General features: G+C 38.0%; 1 protein-coding gene across 2 annotated transcripts in view; it reads left to right on the top strand.

Moving 5' to 3' along the window:
- opcml (opioid binding protein/cell adhesion molecule-like) overlaps positions 1-11,006 on the top strand; it is a 408,666-nt gene extending 397,660 nt beyond the window's left edge. For both annotated transcript variants that reach the window (XM_032534319.1, XM_032534318.1), the window contains 2 exons: positions 1,335-1,486; positions 5,315-11,006. In XM_032534319.1, the coding sequence (XP_032390210.1) occupies positions 1,335-1,486; positions 5,315-5,415 (253 nt within the window). In that variant the 3' untranslated portion in view covers positions 5,416-11,006. The remainder of the gene's footprint in view (positions 1-1,334; positions 1,487-5,314) is intronic.
- Positions 11,007-22,270: the final 11,264 nt, after the last annotated feature.

Here is a 22,270-nt window from a genome sequence, read left to right as displayed (position 1 = left end):
TTGGCAACATAACCCAATAATGACATTGTAAAAAACAAATCATAATGGTCCTCTTTTTTTCCCTTCAAAATTCAGGCAACTCATTTGCAAAACAGGCATAGACACCAAAGGCAACTATTATTATTTCTAATTTGTAACTGGTTTATGTGTGGGGCTTGGAGGTTTAGAGCATATTATGGTATAATATCTTTTCCAACTGAAGGCTGGATACTGAAAAGCTGTTTATGAGCCGCCCCGGAGCTGGTAAAGTGATGTAAACACGGGCTATGTTGCACTGTTAAATGGTCCCTGACGGTGACAGCAGCATTGCTCGTCAGTCGCCAAAAGACAAAATCAGTCCTCAAGAACAAAAAGATGGAGGACGCTGATAAAATAAATGCCTGGCATCCGCAAACATGAAAAAAGGCAATGAAACAGGAAATGCAATGAGCGAAACAGAAGGAAGGTTGTTGTGCACTGAAGGATAACATGCACAAATACATGTGGTCAATTTGATAAGGCAGTGAGCTGCATTTGGAGATGGAACTCTGGAAAAAAATGTTTTGCAGCCCACAGGTGTAAATGTGTTTGTACGACGGCCCTAAAAGAGCCAGTTAGCTACAAGAACTTACCCCCTTTTTAATGAGGAGCTCTACCCACCATGACATGCTGACGGTTTGGGAATCCTATAGATTAATTTGTATTTTTATTTGTAAAAACGTATTTTTGTCTGGGACTGAATTTTTCCTAATCTTTAGTTTTGAACCCAAACAATTTCACTTAATGTTGCTTATCACAGCCACACATACCTGGGCTAGGCACATACCTGTAGGCTAAGCAGGAAGTGTGATTTACTCAAGTGATTCAAAAAATTTTCGTGGAGCTATGTGAGTCAGTCTCCAACATGGCACACATAAGAAGCTGTGAGAATAATGAATCAAAAGACGAGTTTGGTGTATACATAAGGTTCCGTGGTTATTATATATATTAACAGCCTGACGCCGGATCTGCCGTGCGTTATCGGTCACTCCAGTTAGAGATGCATATGGAGCCAATGGCTGTAAAGACTTAGTCAGCAGTGCAAAGGAAAGGCCTTACAGTAATAATGGCAGCAGAAAATACAAGTGTTGAAATTTACATGTTAAAAAGATCCCTTGCCAGTGCCTGCAAGCTATAAAAGTTACCAACAACAGACTGAACATGGTAATGTCTCTTCAAAGTCTGAGTGCTAAAATTACAAGTATTTCCTCATTGTTAATTCTAAAGTAATTTGACTAGGTCATCCACTGCCGGCATAATACACTGTAAGCGGCAACACTTGTAGAAGCTGAAAACTGCTGCCCTCTTTCTTACAGGCTCTTCAATGGACTCAACGGGACTAAGATAGAGAACCAAGGTAAACAGTCCATGCTCGTCTTTTTCAACGTCTCCGAGGAAGACTATGGAAACTACACTTGTGTTGCCATTAACACCATGGGAATCACTAATGCAAGCATAATCCTTTATGGTAAGAATACCAATGCTGATTGTAAAAACAGTAAAGTGTGTTTGTTTAAATTTCTACTTATTGCATGATAGCAGCAGGAGTGATTCCAGGATGGGGTAAAAAATAAGCTTAGAAATGTTACGATGGGTGCTGGGAATGAGGACTAAAATGCAGGTAAGAGACATGCAGGAGGACGTTTAAAAGCAGGATTTATTCCTAAAATAATGTCCGAACGAACACAGGATACAACAGGCAAAAACACAAAGTCTAAAAAGATACAAATGGAACACAGAGGTTAAATACAAGAGGTAACAAGGAGCAGGTGATACATTAAGTGACTCACATTAGGGCGGCACGACAATCAGACAGACAAGAACTAAAACTAGAGGCAAGATGAGACAGAGACCAGACTTCAAAATAAAACAGGAAACAGAACATACAGACATCCACAGGTAAACACAAGACAGAAGCTACCACACAAGACCATGGAGGAAAATATGACACAAACACGAGGAGACAAGACAGGACAAAAAAAAACAAAGAAGAACAAAAAGAAAACAAAGCAAACACCCAAACCATCACAAGAAATATAGGTTTAGCAGAAATACAATGTAATGTTTACTCATTTTCTGTAGGCTAAGGCTACATCTTGAAGAAAACAATTCCAATGTTTGTTCCAAGTACTCTGAAACCCATGGAAATCACAATTATCATGTTGACAGCACTCTAGTCCAATGGATTGGGGGAATCATATTTCAGAAGGGTGTAGGTGCCACAGTTGAGAAAAGAATAATAAATAAAAATAACTAAACAAAAATAAGTATGAGGAAAACAGTTGCAGCTTCTATGCAAATAATTAAGACATCTTAAACTGGTGAAAAGAGGAGATAGCTGTAAAAGACCTAGGTTAACCATTCCAATCAGAGGGGCTTTCAATTTAAAAGCTCTCCTCACAATTTCTTTAGATATAAATGGTACGGAGAAGAAAAGATAGATATTGTTTCTTAGGCTAAAAGTGTTGTTTCAGATAGGATGGGTAGTTTGAAAAAATAAATTTGTGAACTAGTGAAACTAAAGTCGACCATTTACTGAAAGAAGATTCTATACAATCAAAATAGACACATCTGAACTATTTTTTTATTACTAATCACATTCAGAATTTTAAGATGTTTTTACTGTGTTCTGATAAACAATATCTGCATAATAAATTATAGGCAATAATAACTGAGTAGTATTTTTTATCTAATCTGTTTTGTAAAAAAAATAATGGAGTGATATAATATTCTTAAGCTAAAGTTTTGTTTTTTTTTCACAATAGAATTAATATCAGGTCTGAAAGTAAGGCCCAGATATGTAAACTCCTCAACATTTTCTAGAGGTATACCATCCAGACATGTAACTTCAAAAATTATTTTGCCTGTGGATTGCAAATCTAGTTGCAAAAAGCATGCTATAATACTTATTTGTATTTAATAGAAGCAGATTAGAAGATAACCATATTTGAATACGATTGAAATCACATTGAAGTGAGGTTTGAATCTCAGATATTTCGTGTTTAGATGTATACATAACTGTGTCATCTGTGATGAGTCTGGCAGTCTAAGCATATTTGCGAAAGATCATTCATAAAAATTGCAAATAAAAGGGGCCCTAGGGAGGAACCCTGAAGGACACCCGTTTCAATTATTCTACACTGGGAGAAAGCAGCATTAAAAGACAAGAGCTACATTACCGATTATGGAGATTGGCCTATAATTGTTAACATCAAGTGAACCACCACCTTTGTGTAGTGGTGTTACTTTTGCTAATTTCCACATTAATGCAAATATGCAAGTGGAAAGTGATAGAATAAATAAGTGACATAGTGAAAATGCTAGGACGTGAGAAGAAATTTTGATAAAGGACCAGCTCAATTAGAATCTTTTATTTCTACAATTGCATGTTGACATCATAGGGATTAATTGTTGAAAATGAGAATGAACTATTGTTCACAGTATTTTTTATGCTAGAATAGGAGAGTTTAGATGATTGAAAAGAACAGATGAAGGAAAAATGTTGATTGAGGGCATTGGCCATTGAGATAGGGTCAGTGATAAAGTTGTTGTTTATTCTAAGTTTGGTAGGAAGACTTTTATTGGTTTTGCTAATTAAAGAGTTGAGTTTCTTCCAGAATTGCTCAGGGTTTTCGATGTCATCTGATAAAGAACGCTTTTTTAGTATATGCTAAATGCTATTTAATGTTATATTTAGTAATTTGATTTTGAATTCTTTGTTTTTGTTGTACAGGCATTTCTTAATTTCATATCTTAAGACAAATCAGCATCATCCTATGTCATGTGGTATCTGACCCATGCTTTATCTCGTTATATAAATGTATTAAATCACTGTCAATCCAAGGTAAATGATTACCCTTGACCTTAATTTAAATGTCCAAGGTGCCTGTCTATCAATGACTTTAAGAACCTCTGAGAGAAAGAAGTTCCAAGCGTCTTCAACATAAGGGATCATTTGAAATCTAGCCTAGTTAATGCTTATTAAATCTTGGATGAAAGTCTCTGTGTGTAGTTTTTACACTTATCCTAATTACTTTGGGGAGCAGACAGGGTAGTCTTATTTTCCAAGCACAAAAAACAATTGAGTGATCACTAAAACAATCAGGTATTACACCAGACTGAGAGATTCTATTTGGGTGGGTAATCAAGATCCAATCCAGAAGAGACTTGGACTTATTAATCATCATAGTCGGAACAGTAATGTGTTGGGTAAGGTTAAGACCATTAAATACATTTTTCTAATGAAAAGATGATCAAGCCAATTACGATTGGAATCACCCAGCAGAATCAACCCGTTTGCATGGTCTAAGGAATTAATAGTGGCAAGAATACAATTTGTTGATTCCACAGGGGAATTTGGAGGTCTATAGATGGTACCTATAGTAATCTGCTTGTTTTCATGAAAAACAATATTAACAAATAAGCATTCTAAAATGTACAGCTCTCTCCTTTGGCGTAATGAGTTCAGAAGATAAATAAGAAGAAATATTGGTGGCCACTCCCCCACCACAAGTCCCCCATACAATAGTACTGTATAACCATCAAGTTAAACATCTGCATCTGATATATTGCTAATCAGCCATGTTTCAGAGAGTGTGATAATACTAGGCTTATTGTAAGAAAGCCAGGCTCTTAGCATATCAATTTTATGTGTCAAATTCCTAATATTCAAATGTATAACGGCTAAACCTTTACCTATACTGATACTTAAATAAATAAATAAATAGAGAGAGGGGGGTCGGGAAGAAAAGGACAGATCACACAGATCTTTGGAAATATTCACACACAGACACAAACACATACACACGAATACCAATAGCACACACAAGAACACACAAACACAGGCATAGCCTAAAATTAAGAAAACAAAAACAAGCAAACCAGAATACAGGCTCAGACTGCAAAAAATTAACTGGGAATGCTTTATACATATCCTAAATGTTTCACTGGTCCTGTGTTGTTTGACCCATCAAGCCCCCCCCCCCAACCTACCTAAGGGTAGTAGTAATACTACTTACTACCGTAGTCACTCTTAGTGCTATGTGAGACCAGAATGGACATTATGTTCATTGATTTACCTTTTTCATTTCCACCATTCACCAGTTTCCATGGCAATCGCAGCACCAATGTAACGCTCTAATTTGGCCGAGACAATATTAAATCCCATCCACGTGAACATTTGAATTACAGTTGATAGCTTTTGATTTTGAAGCAGAACTGTGCTTCCAGCACTGATTTGGACTGCAAGACACGCTATAGATGGAGGTGGAGTAACTATTGTATTCTTCTCCCGCAGGGCCCGGTGCCATGCATGATGTGAACGGGGCCGCTGTGTTGCCCCGTATCTCTGTGTGCCTCCTGCTGACTGAAACCTTACTCTACCTGCTGAAGTTCTGATGTGAAACGTGACCACCTTCAAGCTTCTCTCAGCGTTGAGCAGCAAGAACAGACTATCAGTCCAATGAGAAGAATGGAAAGTTAAGAGTACCAGCGGTTCACCCTTAGTTTTCCTTCTTTTTTCTTTTCTGGCTTTGCATCAGAGTCTGTTCTCTGTTGGCTCGCAAAGCGTGAGAGGCGTCAATCCAAGGAAGGGAAAAATTTGAATCATGCACTAATTTGATGATGGTAGAACTACTGAGTTTGTGTGTCCCCAAACCTTTTTGTATGTGAAAAGGGAAAAAAAAAGAAGAAAAATACATGTAACTGTTGATAGTTGACTGTTTATTGCCCAATATTGAAGTGTACATTCAGATTATTATTAATATTATTGTGTCATGTACTGTTCAATATCTGTACAATACCATTACGCTTTTTTAAGTAAATGACAAAAAAAAGGACAAAATGCAATGTGATTGTTGAATTTTACTGTATTTTTACAGTTGTATGCAAAACAGAGTAACAGATCCTACATGATAAAAAGTTCAGAATAACAACTAGTACACCATGATTTCTCAGGCAAAGTCCTACAGCATAGTGCATCCAAATTTTTATTTCCATCCTAGTGTGTGTAGAAAATGTACATATGTGTACAGACAATTCCTGCACTGTTGTTTTTTTTCCCAAATGCATACGGTCATCAGACAACTTTTGAAACACCGAATCACAGTGTCATAGCAGCTTCACGGCATGTTCACTGACTGCAGAAAATCGGAAACGAGAAGGTCAGACGTTTACGTGCAGTGTGCTGACAGTGACACGTTGAACTAAATGCTCAAAGCTGAGACTTGTGTAACAGCACAGGTTGTGCCGATGGCATCATCACAGCAAGGACCTCTCACTAACGGCTGCTGTTGATTCATTGAACTGCATTTTCATTACCCGCAACCTCCTGAGGATATGATTGGCTTTTGAAGCGTTAGTGCGTAACTTTTTATAATAATGGACGTCCGTTACATTGCGCGATCACAGAAGGCTTTAATCGTGTGGACGCAACAACAGTTTTGACTTAGAATTGCCTATGGGGGGAGACAGAAACTACGCACTATAACTTTAAACTCTTCCTTTAAAGCTGCATCGGTTAAAATTCATGCCGAAGTTATCAAGTTGAAAAATGTGTACAAATACAAACATACTGATTTAATCAATAGCCCTTAAGTTTCTTAGACAGCCACAGTGGCTCTCACACACAGCTAATCAGCTTTAACTTTGTTACTTTTTCCATTGATGTGCATTGGAAAATAGTACCTTAACAATGACTTATAATCCCACAAAATATCTCTTTAATCCCTATATGTCGCTGAAAATGCATGCATGTCACTAAGCACTTACCATTAATTAATAACAGCAGACAGAGCTACACATAGGACAATGCCAGACTTAGATCGTATTTACTAATAGCATACCAGAGCTTTGGATAGTTTGAATTTGTGTCTATACAGTAACTTGCAGTGGTGGAATGTAACTAAGTACATTTACTCTAAGGATAGACCTATACGGATTTTTAGTGCCAGTGCCGATTCTTTTTCCATCAGCCTTAGCCGATGACCGATACGGGCTGCTGATTTTCTTGAGCCAATATTTTTTGCCGATACTGCTTTAGCACCCTCAATTTGAATTTACGTTTTCATAATCTGCTCTGGCATTTCTTTCAAAATAATGAACAAAAACACAGATCAGTGTCACTTCTGCAATCATCTTCCATTTATATCACCCAAATAATGTGTGCAATGTGCATCATATGGATGGGTGCAGTGCATATGGTTAACTGTGCAAGGGTAAAAGGCTTCCATCAAGATCTGCAACACAGCCTTGAGGATGCGTTGCTAGCTGACATATTAAAAGACAGATATAATCAGGTCATCTCTAAATGTCCTTTGTCAATACATTTAAATAATTTAAGAAAACAATAAACCCAAAAAGTAGCCATTGAAATAATGTGCTTGATCTGTAATTTAAGACTGCCGTGGTGCTAATGGTGGGGGGGAGTGCATGGTTTGCACGTGAACTGCAGCGTCTCCAGCAACGCCTGTGGACGCCTGGCTGTAAATAATGCCGGGAAAAAACTATCGGCGAACACAGCAGCCACGTATCGGGCCAATATATCGGCCAGCCGACAAAATCACTAATTTACACCCATGCTGTAATTAAAGGTGGAGTCTGTGATTCTAATCTAACACAAATTTTACTTAACTCAGCCAATAACTCCTCCTGGAGCGCTAACTGTCTGTTGTGTGTGCACTCTGGAAATAAATCCTGTGTTCTTACACAGCTGGTTCTGTAAATGGGAAACACACACACAGTGTCTAGGGGTGGATAGGACAAAAACAATAACTAAACCCAGGGGAAAACCAAGTGAAGAGCAGAAGCAGTTCAAGATTAAATAAGATAATTTATTCTTAAACTGATTGTCAACAGTGAAGGATCTTCAAAAGGAAGATGAATAATATTAGGTAACGTTAAACGTCTAACACTGCTGGAATGAGTGATCTCCGGCTTCCACTGAAGCTCTCTCTGTGTCACTCAGATGCACACAGCTTTCCAGCAAAAGTCCCACCTACAGACTACTTAACGCCTCCCGCCTGATTATCACTGACCAGCTTCAGTTGCGGGCATGACGTCACATTCGACACACACACCTGGAGAGGATTAGAAACTAGAAAGGACGCAGCTAAATAGCAAAGACAACACCGCACATAACACTCGGAGCCTTGCATCCGGCGCAGCGCGGCGCAAAGACCGACGCACGTGTCACTGCAACTTTAAGACCAACGCAGTTGTTAATTTCCCGTCCTGCGCCCCGATCGTTAAAAAAGCAAATGCACCTGCACCCATTTTTGCGCCCATGGGCGTGCTGGTCTTAAAGGGAGGTGTGTTCAGGTGCATTCTTGACGTATTGCTATCTTGAGGCAGCAGAAAGTGATCCACCAAAAACCTGGTCTAAAGTCAGTAACGCAGCATTTCATTGTTATTTTGACAGCAAATTAGTAAAATGCGCCTGGTCTCGTGCAGCGGCACACAAACATGCAGAGTTTAAAAATATCACGGCGCAAAAACCGGCATTATAATATCAATGTGCCAATGTACAAACTGTTGTTAAAGGGAATGGGAGATGAGACTCTGATTGGTTGATTGCATGTTAAGCCCAGAACACACCTGTGATTAATGAAGACACTAAGTACAACACTTTTGAACAATGCGCCTGGACCCTTTCTTCAGCCGTCAAACTAGCAAAAGTGGATTTGGACACGCCACAAACACGCCTATGATACACTTGGATCATTAAAATAGAGCCCTGAGGTGCGTGGTTTGGACATCGACGCTACAAACATATGATGCATTGCTGCCGATAAGGCTAGCCAACAGTTTATAAAGGAGTTAAAACATCAGCAGTAAAATGCAACAGAAACGCAGCAGGAACATTAATCCATTAACATTAGACAGAGATTTTACTGCACTATAAGTACATTATGCTGATAATACTTAAATATTTTTACCTTCTTAAGGTTTTGGATGCAGGACTTTAACGTGTAGGGTAGTATTTCACCAGGTGGTAAAATGCTTTATACTTGAATAAGCACTCTAAATACTTCTTCCACAAATGGGGACTCAGAATTTGTTTTATTCATCAAACAATAGGTCGGCCTTTACTGTTGTTGAGTTAAGTTATCAATGTGTGGTAGTCAGAGGTGGAATGTTACTAAGTGCATTTACTCAAGTACTGTACTTAAGTACAAATTCTGAGGTATTTTTTTCATTCCACTTTCTACTTACTACATTTCAAAGAGAAATAGTGTACTTTTTACTCCACTACATTCATCTGACAGCTTTGGTTACTAGTTACTTTACACATTTCTGCACACTAAATACATGTAATTAATCAAATCTGATGTTTTATTATGAAGTTAACTAGCCTACGATGTAACGGCTTACAAGTCCAGCTGAGATGATTAGACCATTAAACACACAACTGTGATTCTTTACACTTTTTACTCTGGGAGGGGTTTTCTGCATTGAGTACTTTTACTTTAAATACTTCAAGAACATTTTCCTGATGATATTTACAGAATTTTAGTTAAGTAACATTTTCAATGGAGGACTAATACTTGAAATGTTGTATTTTAAAGTGTGGTATTAGTACTTTTACTTAAGTAATGAGCATAAATACTTTTTTTCCACCACTGGTATTAATGCAAATCTAACGTATTCCTTACGCAACCACTCAACAACAATAAAAACAGACATTGTGTGCATTGAGATGGATTTACTGTACCTCAAGCATAAGCCTGTATGTTGGTACTGTAATGGTAAAAAGCCAAGATGAACAAAAATAGTGGTTGATTATTTTAGTTAGCATCTTCACATTAACATAACATTACAATCAAGGTATATACTCAAACAAGCTCTGTCAGTCAACCTGAAAAACATGCGTTTTATAATATTTATCAGCTGAGTTATTTTGATGTGAAATGGTGGAGAAGCTGGATAAACGTCTTCGATTTGAAACTCCTCCAATTCAAACACACAGCTCCGGGCCACATCCAAGCCACAAATGACAGGCTAATGAATTGAATGCACGTGATTTCATGAACGAAAAGACAGAGTCACATCGCTTGATGATGAATGTCCCGCGTAGCTGCTATGAAGCTTTTTTTCAGGTGTTCTGAATGTGTGCTTTGAACCTGGTTTGCCCCGAGGTAAACAACAGACGCTGTTCTCCAGACTGCAGAAGTCATTGTTGTATTCTGTGGTCAGTGGATGCATTTTCAAGGGACATGTTTCAGTCTGCCTCGGACTGAGATTTCAAGTGATACGAGAATATACTTAAAGCACAAGTGATTGATAATGTGATGTTCTGCTATTGTCCCGTTCACTCCTGTGCATACCTATGGGTAAGAAGTGTCATAATGAAGACAAAACAACAGGGATGAGGTTGATGTATGTGAGAATGCTTTTGTTGTACTCACTTGTTAAGTTACGTGCTTGTAATGATGGTGAAGCAGTCAGCTGCAGACGATGTCACAGGATGTGATGTTACTTTTTAGGGGTTTGAAAAAGACGCCTGCCAAACTAAACCTGAGGGTTATGGTAACCCTTTCCATCCAAGATAAGTTAACATAAGTATTGATGTCAATAAGCTTGAATCAATTTGTTTAAAATCCCCATTAAAAAAGAACTGATACTGGAATTTACTTAAGGTGTATTTTTGTATATGGCACCATGAACGACAGTGTGATTTATATTTTTCTGTTATTTTCTTTTCTCTTTTCTATCAAGAATTTGGGATTTATGCATTTCACAATAACAATAATCCTGCTGGATGCATATTTCTCTGGGCATTTTGAAATTTGCAGTATTCAAAATTCACTGTTCATTTACAATGTTTTTTTTAAACTTTTGTCTTTATTTACAAATGATTTTCCAATGTAAGATCTCATTGGCGGCTGCATTTTTGACCTGACTGGAGGTTGAGCTTAGGGTAGTCACTATTGTGGTATCGTCCTTATTTGATTGAGAGTTTGCAAAAATGTCCATAAACTGGTTCAATGTGATTTCAAGTTGCCAATCTTTTGTTCTGACTATGACGCCTGTGACTCTTGAGTTTGTGTTTTTTATTTAAAGCTGCAGTAGTCGATATTTTTGATATTCATTACGTCCTGTTGACCTCGGGTCGGGTTTCTTTCAACCAAATTGCCCCAAAAAACGCATAAAAAATGCTCTTTGCAAGTGGGATTAAGTATAAGATTAATACTTTTGGGGGAATTTTGGGTGTTTTATTTAATTTTATACCATTATCTTCACTAAACTTTGACCTATCTGTGATTATCCATTATCTCCATTCCTCTGATCTTAACTGTTAGTCAAAATCATTCATTATTTCTGCTTTTTGTAACACAAAAATTAGATAATTTCATATAAATGAGGTTTATTGACCATGAATTCCAAAAAATGAAGTTGAAAACTAATGTTAACACGTGTGTTGTGGTGGTGAATATACTGGTGGTAATATGAAAAAAATGGCCTAAAAAGTTGAAATAAGCGCCAAAAAATGTCAAATGAAATAAAAAAGAACTTTCTAAAAAATTGTTAATTTTCACACAACACAATGGATCAAATAATTAGATGGCAGGTGAAAGGTGTCCCTCAAAGTGACAAACTCACAGAAAGTTATCACCAACTGTAGTTCCTCTCAGAGGAATATCAAAGGGGGATATTGGACTTATGTTTGTGGTGAGAAATTCCAAAATACTGCTAATGTTGCTCCATCCATTCACTAGTCAAGTCAATCCAATTTAATTTATTTATACAGGAGACATTAAAAACATAAAAAAAAATGTAAACACAATCGGGCTTATAGTAAGTTTTACATAAACTGAAATCATTGGATCAATAACTGTAACAGCCCAAATTAAAGCATTTGTGTAATTCCAACGCATTCTCATTAGTATGATATTGTTTGAAAATGGATGCACACCAAAACGTATGATATCCTACAAAATTAGGAGACCCCCGGCTGGTCACATGACGGCGGCTTGCTGCAAGTTCCATGACGCAGAGCTGTCTGTCGTTTCGGTGTCGTTTCGGTATACATGTGTCCATTTAGTCCACAAAATGGGACTGTTTTGCCTCAAAAAAAGTTAAGATTAAGCACCAAAAAGACTAGTTAACATTATGAAAAATATCACGGGTTTGATTAAAACACTTCTAAGGAACACGCATTTCCTGTGTGATTCCTTTGAGTAAACTGCTCTTTGGCTTGTAAGTACTGTATGATGACGACTACCCATCCCCGCCGATCTGTTCACTACGTGACCAGCTACGTAGATACAGCTACATATATAATTATACAATGGCGGTCAGTGTGGTGAATGTACAATATGTATGAACAAAACAATGGGGAATGCTTAAGAATTACAGTTACCTTACTTTTCCTATCTTTTTGAATGAATGCTTCATGAGAACAGGCTGGAAATTCACAGTGGACAGCTATGGAAATGGGTTTGGTTCTTTTGGAATTTATGTGGAAATGTGGAAAGGCAAGGCGTAACTTGATCTCAGGATCTTAGGGTCTGGGTTGGTGAGATTGGGGATGGAAGCTGGTGCTTAAAATCACTCCAAATCAATAACGGGGAAAAAAAATGGTGTGTCATCAGCATAGAATTTACTGAAAGATAATACAGTGGTAAAGATATACAATATAGTGCATTAAAACCGGGCCTAAAAATAATCTAGGTGTGTGATACGGGAGAAAGGAGCAGACAATAATGATAAAAAATAACTCATCATGACCGGAAGTGATCTATGTTTCAGACATGAAACAAATTACTGCAAGGCCTGTCTTATGAATATGTACTACAGGGTTATGATGACGCAGCAGTAGGAAGTAGGAAAACCATAGAAAGTGTAAAGCACACGCCCTAATAACTTTACCAAAGGAGAGTGTGTCAATGTTGCTGTCAAGTAGTTGGACAAGCTGACATTTTACCCACAAGTGGCTGTTACTATTATTATTAAATCTATTATTACAGAGCTATTTGATACAATTGGTCCCAGTCCCTTGTCTGTAATGCATAGCTCTCTTACGAGTACCATAGTCCCATCTAGCTTTAAACATGCTAATTAAAAAAAAAAAACCTTGACCCTACTGATTGTAACAGCTTTAGACCTATTTCTAAATTATTGTTTATGTCAAAGGATTTTTGAGAAGGTTGTTCTTGCTCCGAGTACAGAGTGCTGAGAGGTTTCAGAGTACACCGTAGCACAGAAACAGCACTAATTAAAGTGCTAAATGAGTCATGTCTGGTGACGGAGGAAATTGTGCTATTTTAGTTTTGCTGGACCTTCTTGCTAACCTGGTCATACCAATCTTTTGTTCTGACTATGACGCCATACATTACTGTCACTCTTGAGTTTGTTTTTTATTTAAAGTTGCAGTAGTCGACATTTTTGATATTCGTTACGTCCTGTTGACCTCGAGTCGGGTTGAGTTTTTAGGTCAACCAAATTGCCCCAAAAAATGCATGAAAAATGCTCTTTGCAAGTGGGATTAAGTATAACATCTATACTTTTTGGGGAATTTGGGGTGTTTTATTTAATTTTATACCATTATTCTCACTAAACTTTGACCTATCTGTGATTATTCATTATCTTCATTCCTCTGATCTTAACTGTTAGTCAAAATCATTCATTATTTCTGCTTTTTTGTAACACAAAAATTAGATAATTTCATATAATGAGTTTTTTTTACCCGGAATTCCAAAAAAAATGAAGTTGAAAACTAATGTTAACACGTGTGTTGTGGTGTTGAATGTACTGGTGGTAATATGAAAAAAATTGCCTAAAAAGTTGCAATAAGTGCCAAAAAATTTCAAATGAAATAAAAAAGAACTTTCTAAAAAAATGGTAATATCCACACAACACAAGGGTTAACATTGGATCAAATGATTAGATGGCAGGTGAAAAATGTCCCTCATACCAGACTCTGGTCCATTAGCCTGGTCCTACCAGACTCTGGTCCATTAGCCTGGTCCTACCAGACTCTGGTACATTTCATTAGGACAGAGAGTGTGGCCACTCGCCATTGGCAAGTGTTAACTTCCTTGAAGGCGGGTACTTTGTCGAAGTTTAAAACTATTGGATCCGCCATAACCAATCGCTAATGTTTGGTTGTGACGTATGGTATGTGATGCGCATGTGCAACAAGAGGGGAGACCGACAAGGCTTATATTTAGCATTAGCATTGCAAGCGTTAGCGTTAGCCAACTCCTTCACCACTAACGGAACAAGTTGAAAAATCTAACTTTTCCTGAACACCGTGGGGAGGAGGGCCACAACATCACGGCCACCAACAAAACCAACAAAGATCAATCTTGCTCTGGCTTTAACTTCTTGATTTCTGCAGCGTTGCCACAACGGACCGAATGGATTTGCTCGCATCTTTCTTGCCACCATTACGGAACAAAACGGCCTCAACGTCATTGTTCTCAGCCACTCCCTCTGTTCGCTGATTGGACCGCCAGAAAATTTGGCTGAAGGAAACTCAACACTATACTGCAAACCCAGATGTAGTACTGAAGGGAAATGAAAATTGAGGCTAAGCACGTAGGAGGATAGAGCCAGGCTTACTTAGTGCTACATTTTACACTGTTGATCATGCCATCTTGTTGGATTACCTTCTTAGGGATCCTTGCTGTTGCTCTACAGTGGTTCAAATCATATTTAAAAAAAATACTTTTCTGTTGAAATTGGAAATATATCCTCTTTGGTCGCAATTACATGCGGTGTACCTCAAAGTTCGATTTTAGGGGCAATTTTGTTCTCTTTGTACATGCTCTCATTGGGCTTCCTTCTTCAAAAACATAACATGTCTTATTAATGTTATGCTGATAACACACAGCTGTACCTGCCTCTAACACATGTGATACCAACTCTTTCAACTTTTAAAGTTCTCTTGTCAAATCATCTCAGGACTATTGCTAAACTAAAATCCTTTCTCTGTTGTAAGGACTTTGAGTTGTTCATGGTCTCATGTTGTCTCGTATTGACTACTGCATTTCCTTGTATTCTGGGAATGCAAGGAATATTCTGTCATTTTTATCATGCCTGCGGCTTGTCAAGAATGTGGCTGCTTGTTTGTTGACTGGTACCAGAAGTTGGGAACATATCTCCCCAATATTGACTTCTTGGATTTTAAGGTCATGTTACTTGTTTTTAAGGCATTACATGGATTGGCCCATTTATATATTGCTTATCTCCTTACCCTACATCACTCCTCCAGGAACCTAAGATCATCTCATCAGTTCCTTTTAGCAATTCCACAATCTCGGATGAAAACAAAAGGGCAATCGTGCCTTCTCCGTTGTGGCCCCAAGACTCTGGAACAAACTTCCCATTCAAAGTAGGTCCTCCTCTACTTCTGAGATCTTTAAGTCTTGTCTTAAAACACGTTTTAATTTTTTGGCCTATTATTTAGTTTAGGGACATTTGTATAGAAGTGTGTTCTTTGTATGAGGTTTATTGTGTCTACATTTGTATTGTCTTCCCTTGTTTTTATAACATAATATAACTTTGTACAGCAGTTTGTACACCCTAGGTTGGTTTTAAATGTGCTCTATGAATAAATGTACTTGACTTTAAAGAAAAGATCATTTGAAATGAAGGAGAATTGAGAACTATCATAGATGGATATAACAGATATTATATTCTGACAGCCGTGAGTGTGCAAACCTGCATTAGTCAGCATTAGCCTAACCAGTCAAATATAATAAAAAGATCTGCATTACCATAAAAAGGAAACTATTCTGTTCTTTGAATTCCTGTGGGAACTATATCTGCACACCAGAAGTACTTACATTTTACCCCATTGGTAATAAACAGGAATAGTCAGTGTCACTGCTGTCACAACGGATAGCGATTTATACAATCTCAGCACAATGGCATCAATATCTGCATGTGTTCTGAGATCCTGGTGTGACCTTGTTATCAGAGCAAAGCTGTAAAAGGGCAAGAATGCGGGGCAAGCGTGGAGACTGCGCTGTCAGTCAAGCTGCCTGTTACCTCTTTGTGTCTTTGATTGAATGGCAGGAGATGCACTCCGGTGACATATCTGTGAGAAAATAACTCTTGCATCCAGGTGTTGTGTGTCTGAGTACTGTTCGTAGGACTTCAACGCACAAACCACTACTGGGATTACATCACTGCTGATTCTTATTAGAACATTTTGTTTTAGGGCATTAATGAAATGAGTTCCAGCTAAATAAACTCACTATTTATTCCTTCCATTCACGTGAAGGTAAGCAAACTTGAAAAAGTTCTTGACAGGAATCTTTTAAAAGTCACAGCATGATGAGCCTGACGTGCTAACCTGCCAGTTTTCTCACTGCGTGACGAACACCAACAATGTCCCAATTACAAGATCTGACTGAATGAAAGTCCTTTTTGTGTTTTGTTTCTCAAGTAAGTTTTTAGATAATAGTCTATAATAGGGGTGTAAAGATTCACAGATACAAATTGGTATTTGGTTGTATTCTCCCAGATATGGCCACATCGATACAGAGACCCCTACGGCCGTCTAAATGAAGCAAGATTTACCAATAACCCGGTACTAACGTTACAAATCAGTTGACTAAAGCTTTGCTGTCAATCCAACAAAGATGCTGCTGTGCGCACAATGCTGTTGAAAGAGACAGGTTTGTGTGTTTGTGTTATTTGCAAAGGAGACAAAAGACTCATCATCTGTGTGACTAAGGACTTGGTAATTCATGTTCAGGGTTGCAGGGATCATTCAATCAGTGTCTTTCTTTGGGTTTGCAGAAAAAAACGTGCCGCCTGCAAGGTTTCATTGGCGTTTGCGGTGAAAGTGGCCGAAAGGAATACATCCTGGAGATTGTAAATTGGGAGGGGTCTGTGAATCATCAATCCATATGTGTGTTCATAAACATGTGAGTAGACTGACATTTATATGCTCTAAGATATTCAATTACATTAGCACAAAAGCTACGTTCACAACAGTATTATTGTGCTTGCATGTGTACTCACGTAATACTTTATATGATTATTAGTGCTCACAATAACTGTGTAGCGTGGACCTGTGTTTGAGTTACAGTCTATCAGCTGACGTTTTTATCCAAAGCGACGTACAATTGCTATATATCAGAGGCCGCACGCCTCTGGAGAAACTGGGGGTTAAGGGTCTTGCTTAGGGACACATCGGTTGATGTATCGCAATGGGATTCGAACCTTGGTCTCCCACACCAAAGGCATGTGTCCCACCCTGTTTTCAGCAGTATCATTTAACATAGAGCTGATGTGATATGGTTGTAAGTGGCTAGCTAATTAAGTTGAAGTTAAAGTGTATATACACCATTAGCATGTCCTAGCTTTACTATTCCCTGGGGTACTTTTTTATAAATATATATTTTTGAGGTAGGCAATGCTTTTATAGAATTGGCTTATTTTTAATTAAAATGGGAAATGAATGTGTATACATTAAACAAATATTAACTGTATCTTCAGATTTAATCGTTTTTCATCAAATCGCAACGAATCATTTCAACAACTGTTCCATGTTCAAATTTATCTTCCCTCAACCATATTGTACCCCATGTATCTAAATATGTATCAGATTGTCTTATTTGGAGAGGTGCAGGCCCCTAATATATAACCACTCCAATATAATAACATACAGTAATACTCCTTTGGGTATTCTTTATATTCAATCTGAGTTTTATAAAAATGCTCTCATGAAGGTAGATGATAACCAGTGTATTTTGTGGCAGCTTGCAGTAATACCTAACCTTGTTTTAAAAATAACTGCGTTACTCTGCTGTTTCAGCTCCCAATCTCCATTCATCTCTGTCATAAATATGACAGCACAACACAGTTATGGAAATCCTCCAGACATAACAAGTTAAACGTTGCTTGTTCTCTACAGACAGGTTTAATAGAAGGTGAACTTCTTGCTCGTACACACTGCAAGCAGCTAGACTGACAAATCATTTAATTTTTGCATGGTATGCAGAAGCAAATGTTTTTTTAACTGCTTTGTCCCCAAATGCCCTAATTAAATCACATAGCTACTGTAGGATTAATAGACAAGTTTAGAAAATTATTTCAAAATGATTGATGTGTTTTTTTTTTAAATCACCAATCAAGAGACAGGAATTCCTTTCTGTCTTCAATTTAAAGTGAAAGAGAAGAGGGGAGTTGCAAATGGATGTAATTAGGGCTAACAGATATGACATATCTGCCTCCCTGTAAGTTCCGCTCATTGAATCACGTAAAATGATGACCACTTTGCTCACATGCAACATTATTCTTCACAATCATCACATTCCACGCCATGACAATATATCATAAGTAGAAAGTACTACTATACTGCAACATATATAGACACAACCATGTGTTCCCCCCGATTGTCTGACAAATAACTGTAACAAAATGATGAATAACATTAAATTCTACCAGAGGACAACTAAAGTCATACAACACATTCTCATGATCGGGTTTGTATGACATGACACAAATACTTATGCCCAATAATTCGTATGATATCCTACAAATTTACGGTGACCGTCGGCCGGTGACATGACAGTAAAGTTAAGCGGCCTTAATTTAGCCAAGAAAAGGTGACTGTGAGCCGGGTACAGAGCGCCGTCAGGTTACGGTCGTTTCCGCGGTGACTGTAGATGAGTTTAGCCGACAAAAGGTGAATGGCCTGCGGCAATGACAGTTAAGTTTATGCAAACTAGCTAACATTAGAAAATCAATTGGGGTTTGGATTAAAACACAACATATTACAGTGCATTACTTTTTGTAGCTGTATAGAATGGTTCATGAGAACAGCCCTAGCCATAGACTTCATGCACAGCACATGTATGAATAAAGACATCATCTGCAGCCTGTACTATAAGAACATGCCAGGAAGGCGGGTGGATGGGTTGGCCGTCTCTCCGCTCGTTCTCCATCCAAACTCCACAACCACACGGTTAGAATCCAGTTCTCTGATGACTTCTGACTCTGTGCCAGTATCTTCCACACATCTGAGTCTTTGATTTCAACCCCACATCTCTTCTTGCAAACACTCAAAATAGTTGGCAGCGCATCTGCCTTCCTTTATTTGGTTTGCCCATCATTTTTTAAGCTTGCAGATTGTTTTGTAATTCATAACCAAATACTTTCCAACGTCTGTCATCATGTACACACAACTTTCCCATGGCCAACTAAATAAGGCCACAAATACTACTTCCCCGCACATATAAAAGTTATCATTAGTATAAGTCACAGTCATTTAAATACTTGTAATAATATTACAATTATTAATTATAATATTTAAATGCAAAGTTATTGGCTTTTACCCGAATACACAAGCACATTATTATTATTTGACTTCTCAGGGCCACAGTCACATAATATAATGTTTGTGTGCTAAAAAATGAGCCAATGAATGCAGGATTTTCTTTGTGAAGAAAACAAGAACATTATGATGCGTTCACTGGCTATCTGATGTATTACTTGTGGGCATAATTTGGAATGTGTGTGGGCGCAGCTGGCTAAATGCAAAGACAGGTCAAGTGCATAGCTGGAGGAGAGGTGACGAGTCAGAGGCCTGTACAACTGCTGAGGGCCGCAGTCAGCCGTGTGGCTAATTTATGCCTTGATAAGACTATATCATCTGTGTGGACGTATGCTGCACCACTATATATCCTGTCCCATCACCTACAGTACACCAACTTATGATCCTTTCGCTGAAATTACCTTCCACTCAAACGAGCAACACAGTAGGTGAAGTCACTCAGGCCAGGCAACAGACCGTCTTTTCCCACACCCAAAGACTGAGAGATTGAGTCCACAATTTACTTTTTACTCTGTTTTGCTCCAATATGTTCTGGTTTTCTCACACCATTGGCTTTTTAATAGAAATCAGATGTTGCTGTTGGTGTCATTTTGTAAAACCTGCCTCATCCTGCTTTAAAAAATAATAAGAGCGTATTTTCTCCTGTGTTGCCATGAAGACACCAACTCCCCTGATATATTTGATGCACTCATAACGTCCTCCTGTTCACTCAAGAGTCATAGGCTGCCATTGCTTATGAAAAAACATGAAAAAGAGCCTGAAGAAAAAAAGTGTAGTGCTAACAAACATTATCCATTACGATGACAGAGGGACTTTCTCCTGAAATGACTTTATACACAATCATTGCAGCTTTTTTTTTTTTTTTAAATCAGACAGTTCACTGTGACCAGCATCAACTTTAATTTCTTTTAATTTTGTGATTAAAATTATCAAAAACATATTTAAAAGAACTGCGTAAAACCTAATATGACATATATTAAATAAATAAATAAATAATTAACACTAGGCTTTACAGGTGGTGACAATTAACGGCATGGTTCAATGCATGGTTTTTACTACTTTGCAATTTGCAGGTGCAGAAGAAGAAGAAGAGGAAGTGTCATCAAAAAGAAAAATTGTCAATTTGAATCCCCAATGTGTTAAGGAAGGTTTGTGAATTGCGGTCCCAAAATGCAGAGGCGGAAACTGAAGGTAGTTTTGATGATTTAATGAATCCACAAATGCATAAAAACAAAAAGAGTCCTGGAAACAAGCAGGGAAAAAATGGGAACCAAAAATAAAGTCCATGTAAAAGCAGAAAACACAGGAACACTATCGTGACTTAGGAAGTCTAACAAAACAGTACACAGTAACACTACAATGATTTGTCAACAGACAAGGGAACACAAATGTGAAATACAGAGGGTGACGAGGTAACAAGAGGCAGGTGAGACAAGGGCTGGGACTCAGGTGGAAGGCATCAGGAAATCACAAGAGTGGGAAAACTAACGACAGTAAACCAGACTTTCAAAATAAAACAGGAAACAGAACATTCAAACACTCACAAGAGACTATGAGACAGAAACCACAACTGCAAAAAACAAAGGAGCAACCAAGGACTAAAACAATCACAAGGACAAAATACCAAACCATAACATTCTGATGTCAGTCACATCACATTTTACTTTGCCTGTTTGGATGAAATATATGTTTAAATGAGCGTGTTGCCCAACAGGATTGGACTGTCTGGTGAAAAAGGGATGTCATTCTCGGTCAGTGCGTCCTTCAACCTTCCAGGTACCATCGGCTCACACTTGTCAGATAAATGTTTTCGGATCCGTGCCCTTGGCCGCCGCTCATCTTCAGGTGGAAGAACAGCATTAGTCAATGCCTGCAGTTCACAGGCCCTTTCATTTCTCCGGGATCTGAGGGCAGTATCCCTGAAGACCTGCAGGGACGGCGAGATCACCTCCACCCTGCGAGACTGTGATCTGAACGGACAATGCAGCTTCATAAACAGGACACATGCAGGCGGGATCCCAAAGGTCTTAATGCAGTCATTTGATCAGAGGTAACACAAATGAAAAGGATTGTGTGATTGTGGAAGACTTACCATCTTAAGATGTTAAAATATTTAGTTTTAGCAGTTTCATTAGGTTCAACACACACACACACACACACACACACACACACACACACACACACACACACACACACACACACACACACACACACACACACACACACACACAGCATGTTCTATAGTATTTACTTAAGATTCATCAATTCATAGCAATGAGCTCTTATTTTGACGTAAAAAAGAGGAAAGAGTTGTAATCAGGATCAGGATTCATGGGATTGGAGTGCTTATCATATGATTGCAGTTATTTGAGGTACAGAAGGTAATTTCCCAGTATGAACTAGAGCAAAAAACTAATAACTTAAGTCACATAAGTCACATTTTAGGTGTTCCGTTATTGTTTTTCACTCCATGCCTCCACTGTTTCCACACTTCCATTGTTGTTATACAATTAAGCCTGAACACAGCTCAACCAAAGTGAAGCTGTAGAATCATTAAGCAGATTTATGTATGACCTGATTTTAATAAAGAAGTATTTCTTGTCTACAGAGACCCAACTTCCAACTTGGTGAAAGCACTATTGACCTTTGTGTATCAAGTTGACATGGTGTGTAAGAAGCCAGCTAGAGGCTGATGTGACTCTAAACAATTTTTTTTTTGTTTTAGAATATTTGCTTTTTGTTTTATTGAATCACTTTTTACTTTTACCTTCAGGAGTTGGTATGGTTTACTGAACCAAAAAGACAACTTCAATTCATTCTTATTCATATTGTAAAATCACAACAGGCGTTATCTCAGGACTCTTAACCCTCATGTTGTCCTTGGGTCAAATTGACCCGTTTTCCTTTATCAATTTTCTTTTTAACTACCCAAAATAACATAATTGATTCCACACAACGCTC

Source organism: Etheostoma spectabile, chromosome 13 (genome assembly GCF_008692095.1).
Source record: "Etheostoma spectabile isolate EspeVRDwgs_2016 chromosome 13, UIUC_Espe_1.0, whole genome shotgun sequence".
Taxonomy (NCBI): domain Eukaryota; kingdom Metazoa; phylum Chordata; class Actinopteri; order Perciformes; family Percidae; genus Etheostoma; species Etheostoma spectabile.
Note: the sequence above shows the minus strand (reverse complement) of the source record. Positions and strands in the feature narration are given on the sequence as shown.